The sequence below is a fragment of the Corvus brachyrhynchos genome, unplaced genomic scaffold (assembly GCF_000691975.1).
Source record: "Corvus brachyrhynchos isolate BGI_N302 unplaced genomic scaffold, ASM69197v1 scaffold315, whole genome shotgun sequence".
Lineage (NCBI taxonomy): Eukaryota > Metazoa > Chordata > Aves > Passeriformes > Corvidae > Corvus > Corvus brachyrhynchos.
Window position 1 is genome coordinate 867,546 of NW_008237903.1, and position 6,043 is coordinate 873,588.

Below are 6,043 nucleotides of genomic sequence, written 5' to 3' on the forward strand. Positions count from 1 at the left end.
GGAACAGGAGTCACTAAGCAATGTGTTCTATGGGGATAAGAGCCATCTCCTGCAACAAATCTATTAGGAGGAGACTGTCCCCTGTAATTATCACAGATACTAATTACTTAAGAAAAAGAAAAAGAAAAAAAAAAGCAACTTGCCTAGCAGCCAGAACTCTTGAGAACGTAAAAGTCATGACATGCTGTTGGGTACTGTGCTACTCTGTCTGTGATTAAGAGCTTTTCATCAGAGACGAGACCTACATCTTGATAAAACACAACTACTTTCTGTGCCTTTAGGCCATCCAATTTCCTGAGGGTTGGCACCCTGAGCAGGGCACGGGTCCCATTGGTAACCCAACAGGGCAGATGGAAACGCACTTTGGCAATAAATTACTTTATATCTGTTGGTGCTGCCTCTCTCGGGGGAATTTAATATAGTGGCACTCCAATTGCTATATGCATGCAGAGGCATCAGACTGGCTTTTACATGTGGTATCCCTAACAGTTGTCTGGAAGGATGCTGCTTCCAGGAGCCCCTGGAGCGGTGGGGACAGGTTCTCACAGGTGTAGCATGACTCCTGTGTTTGACTCTCTACACGCCGTTGTGACTTCTCGGGAAGGTGCAGAGCAGTTTCTATGGAAAATGCCAGGGAATAATCATAGGCCTAAAAATCCTCTTCTGTGACTGCAGCCGAGCCGTGCTCTCTGGCCAGTGAGACATAGACTCTTCTCCCCTGTCTTCCTGCGAGGCTGAGGTTATTCAGAGCAAAGTGGATCAGAGTTTGTTACTCTACCAGCTGGCCACAAACTGCTTCTGTAGAAGTGTGTGTGCGTGTGTGCTTGTGGCTGTACTCTGCTGAACGACCGGTTCAAGGAGGAAATGCAGCTGGCATGGCCAGCCTCCAGTGCAGGCTCTTCCCACATTCCTTCCTTTCAACCTTCATCCAGCTGCATTCCTTTGAAAAATCCCATTGGAGGCAGGCTTCTTTGGGCCACTCTGTCGACACACCTCACAGCAGATGCCCATTTTTGCATCTGTTTTGTGGCTTTTTTCTCTCTCTTTTGTCAGGGTTATTTGTAAAGTTATCCTCAGACAATTTCCAACACGAGCTTGTGAGCTTCCCCTCTCGTTGGTACGAGGAGTGTGTGCTGCAGAGTATTTGAGGTCACGAGGAGGTTGGGAGGAGAGCTAATTAGTGAGCCTGACAAATTATTCCAATCTGAGTATATTTGGAACATGTGGTTCTGGTGCAGGAGGAGTTTGCACTCCGGTGCTGTGGAGACGATCAGCTCAAGGCACAGGCGGGTGGCCCAACACGTCTTCTTTCTCTGGGGTGAGTCTGAGTGCAGCTAACTGCAGTTCAGCCAGTCCATTTCCTTGGCCTGAGGAGCACGTTTGATAAGGCAGTGAGGATGTTTTTGTTTCACATCGTGCTTTCACTCCAGCAGGGTGGGGCAGTTGTGGCCAGGCGTTCAGATTTTGACGTTGCCTGCAGGACCCGCCATGTAGCTGCCACTATTTAGGATCAGTCTCCACGTGCTGGCTGCTTCTGTGGCCTCACATTTTTTGGTGTAGCTCCAAAATGACAACCTCCACTCTACCTTTGCTTTCTGATCCAAGGGCAGTAGAACAAGAGAAGGAGCTGTGCAGTGCTGCCGTTGGAAGTGCCATGCAAGGAAGCCCTAAAGAGTTCCTTGCAAGCAGCTCGAGCTTTAACCCGCCCTCCTGTCCCATTTCTGAGTGCTTTGGCTAAATGTGGCAAATGGGGGCAGCTGTAGGGTGAGAAGGGCTGAAAACCTCTCTACAGACAAGAAACCTGCAATAAACTCACGCAAAACCAGGGGTTTTTTCCCCACATGGAAATAGTAGATGGTATTAAGAATTGGTACCAACTGATATTTTGGTCAGATCCAAAACTAGGATCTGACTTCTAGGATTGTCTAGGAAAATCAGTGCAGTTGGAGGGTATGTATGTTTCATCCCCAACAAATATTTTCATGCTTTTCCAAGTGTCTGTCATGGCCTCATCACTCTTTCCCTGTTGCTTTTTGTTGTCTGAATGGGTATCTGGTTACATGTGTCTGTTCTAAATCCCTGTAGCTTTTTGTTGTCTGAATGGGTATCTGGTTACATGTGTCTGTTCAAAATAAAGGGGATCACTTCTTACATGGTATAGTTCTATTTCTCATGTGCAGATTTTGAGTGCTTCAGTTTCCAAGGCTTCCTTCTTTCTGTATCCCAAAGACCAGTTGTTTGGCTTCTGGGATGAGAACAAGGGTGGGAGAGTCTTAAGAGAAACCTCTGCCCGGTCGAAGCTCTTGGTGATAGGTCCCCTGAGTACCATTCTGCAGTCCAGCTGTATTTTTGCTGTACAGGGTAAATGTTCATGGTTACACCGTCGCTTTCTGATGCCTTTTGCTGAGCAGAAGTGCAGATATTTTTCTTTCAGACGTTTGTATTACAAAGCCTTATGAAATGTGACGTGAAGTTGGTTTTTATTTTTGAATACATGTGACGATATTAAGATTTTTTTTTTCCTTTTCTCCTTCCACTGGATGATTTAAACCCCACAAAAAAAGATAAAGCAGACCAATGAAAAGACTTGAATGCTAACTTCAATTGAAAAGAAACAGCAACACTACTCTTGTGAGACAGTTTTCAGCAGTGTTCAGCTTACTGGTCCTGCTCAGCCTTTCCTTTCCTGCCTGCTCCCTGACCCTCTGTGACACTGAAATATCCACTTCTAGGACAACCTTCTTCCTAACCTGAAGGCTTAAAGTTCTTCCCTCTCTTCTTCTCCCATTTAAAATATCATCCTTGCATCAGCCAGATCTACTGTTTAGAGGGATCAAAAGCTCTTTTCCTCCTGCCTTATTCCCATCCATATCAATATCCAGGGCCCTGAGTGCGCTGCTCTCCAGCGAGAGGTAAAATTTAAATCCCTGAATACAATACTTGGGATAGTAACACCAGCTCTAGATCACCAAAAACCTGGGGGTTTTTTAAAGTCTGTAGTATCCTAATAAAGTAACTATCCTTGTTTGACAAATAATCAATTATTTGGGAGATGGATCCAATAGCTGAAAAGTAGCATTGCTCTGACTTGTGTTGCAGAAGCCTAGGAGCCAGGCTGAGGTGTTCCACTCACAGAAACACCACAGGCTATGCAAGTAATCCTAATTTTGGTGAAACTTCAAAGGAAAAGACACTAAATTAGCATGATACAGGCAAGCAAATGCAATGGAAGGCTTAGTAAGGACAGCTGTTGGTGTGATTCCAGTTTGGATTCTAGTAGAGATTCCAAACTCAAACTCTCCTGGTGGCTTGGGCGAGTGATTTAATTTCTCTATGCCTTGGTTTCGTAGCAGTAGAAGGGGCAAAAAAAGGAGCTGTCAGGCAATAATTAGTTGATTATACTGTACTTTGAGGTCTTCAGTGTGAGGGAGTAACATTTTGTATTAAATGCTGATGGACCTTGTTCGTGACCAAAGTTGGAGACGGGGCTAATACCAGCACTCAGCTTTGGAATATCCTGATTAAACTTTTCCCTGTATTTTACCATCACATCATGCAGTAGATCAGAGTCCCAAATCCAAATGTTGAAGTTCTCATTCAGATTTGGACTTTGCCTGTTTTTTGGCTTGCTTCTGACAACAACTAAATACATTCCCAAACTGTACAGTTACTAAAAGAAATTTAAAAAAAAACCAAACCAACACATACAAAAGTATCATTTAAACAAAGGATGCAGTTAGCAGTGCTAGCCTACAAGTCCAAGAGCGTGAACAAATCAGGATGTGATTACTTAAGGAGAATAGGCATAAAAGAGCACTTCTGGAGTACTTGTTAATGTCCAAAATATCACTGAAATTCTGATGACTAAGTACAGTCTGCTTATCTCTATTTGAAACAGTGCTGTACGGATTCACTATTTCTAAAGGTCTTCTTTCCATTTCTATATAGATATTCTCCCTTCACATTTTGAAGGTTTGAAGAAGAGGATTGTTTTTCGAGTCACACTAAGTAAACATTAAATGCATGCAGGCTTAAAACTAAAGCATGCATGTTATGTAGCAGCAATTAAAAGTGCTCGGCTTGCACGACTTATGATGCTCAAGCGTTGCCTTGTTAAAATGCCAAAAAAACCTTTTCTTTGCATTTTTTTGAAAAGTAAATCTCTTCCTTTGACCTTGCAATACTTAACTGTTCCATTTCTTTGGACAAGTGGTATTTATTTTACTGAATGCTTTTATATTACAGATAAGGTGGATGAAATAGTGCCAGTTTCCAAGCCATCAAGAATTGCAGACAATGCAACTGTGGACTCAAGAGTGGCAACTATAAAACAGCGGCCTTCTAGTAGATGTTTTCCCTCAGCTACAGATATGAATGTGAGTGGGAGCCATGAAGCACTGCTTTATTCCTACTAAAGCATCTAATTCCGTGATTAAATAATGCACACTGCTTTGTTAAGGGAAGAATTGATGTTAATACTATAGCACCTATTAAAAATTAAACCCCAGAACTCTGAAATTGCATTATTCAAGTGCAGAATTTGATCTTACAAAACTTTGTGTTTAAAAAAAATTATTGATTTTGTTGCATTTTGGACATCTTTTTCCATAACCCACCTTAACCTGTTGCCTTGTAAATAATATCAACAGTCTTCACTTACAGCTGCTGTCCTTTTATGACCATCTAAACAAAGCCCAGGCTTCCCTTCCTCTCCCCCTCCTCCCCAAAAACAACCCCAGATTTATTATTTCCCATAAGAATTCTCGGTGGAAGGGGTAATGGATGAGGCATTATTTCCATGTGGGGGAGACTTTCGTGCTTTAATGCTGTTGGGGTTTCTGTTTGCTCTCTTGTAGTCCATGTATGAGAGACAGGGTATTGCTGTGATGACGCCCACTGTCCCAGGGAGCCCTCAAGGTCCTTTTCTGGGTATACCTCGGGGTACAATGAGAAGACAAAAATCCATAGGTAAAATGCCTCTCTTGTATGGTTTTGTTCAGTAATCACATCCTTCTAGTAACTTTGCTTCTTTCCTAAAGTGTGTTTCTCTGACATCTTTAACCCCAGTGAGTGACTGTTTAATCTTTATACACAGCTCATAAGAAAAGAAGTTTGTGTGTAAGGTGATGTAATTTCCACATTCTGCTTGGCAAGTATGGAATTACAATTTGAATGTTTTCTTTAGAAAGTTCCCTCTAACAAGGAAAAAAAAAAAAAGATCAGTTAAAGCTTTTCCAAAAGGGCAAAACGTTATCCTTTTTTTCCTTATTATTGAAGTGAAAGCATCGTAATGCTGTGTAGTTTAGAAAGAAATCCCGTTGATCAAATGGAGTAAAATTCACCTCTTCTTTTCACTTCAAATGATGGAACTAGGTGATTTTACAACAAAGAAACAAAGCACAGACCAAATTTGGGCTTTCTTTGTTATTGTTAGTAATCTTAGCAGTGACTTTTATCAATTTAGAAATGCATTATGCTGATGTAAAATTAGCATCCAAACTATCCCAGTATTACCCAGTTTATTTATGTTAAAAGCCATATTTGTAATGGTATAATGTCATCTTTTGAAATGCAACATTATAGGGTTTTTTCCCCAATGGGATCTTCACAGTCCCTTCGCTAAATTTCAATTGCATCTTAAAAATCCATTCGATTTCCAAGTTGCATTTGTAGAGTGTTAGAGCAAGGCAGAAGTGACTTTTCTGCATAGAATCTCCTCCCTGTTCAACAGTTTTCAAAGAAAATGTGCTTTTCTACAGCCACCTTGATGACACATAAATCCCAAACATTTGCCTAGACATCAGTTTAATTAAAATTCCGTAGCATCCTTTCCAAACCTGGGATGTCCAACAGGAAAGAATGATTATGGTGGGAATCAACCTAAAGGCCTCTTTTGGAATTTTGCTTACTTCTCGTGCCACAGGAAATGCACCCTGGAATTTTTGGGGTGGATGGAGAAATAGTGCAGTGTGAGGGATCCTGGTGGATGTGGCAGGGTTTTAATTTCCCTCTCTGATTTTTCAGGAATAACGGAGGAAGAGCG

At 41.8% G+C, this 6,043-nt stretch overlaps 1 protein-coding gene across 6 annotated transcripts in view; it reads left to right on the forward strand.

The window, feature by feature from the left end:
* SHANK2 (SH3 and multiple ankyrin repeat domains 2) overlaps nucleotides 1–6,043 on the forward strand; it is a 272,609-nt gene that overhangs the window by 248,719 nt on the left and 17,847 nt on the right. For 3 of the 6 annotated variants that reach the window (XM_017733033.1, XM_017733036.1, XM_017733035.1), the window contains 2 exons: nucleotides 4,246–4,376; nucleotides 4,857–4,969. In XM_017733033.1, coding sequence (XP_017588522.1) covers nucleotides 4,246–4,376; nucleotides 4,857–4,969 — 244 coding nt within the window. Of the gene's footprint in view, nucleotides 1–3,948; nucleotides 4,009–4,245; nucleotides 4,377–4,856; nucleotides 4,970–6,024 lie in introns of all 6 variants that reach the window. The other 3 variants (XM_017733032.1, XM_017733037.1, XM_017733034.1) reach the window with 2 other exon arrangements.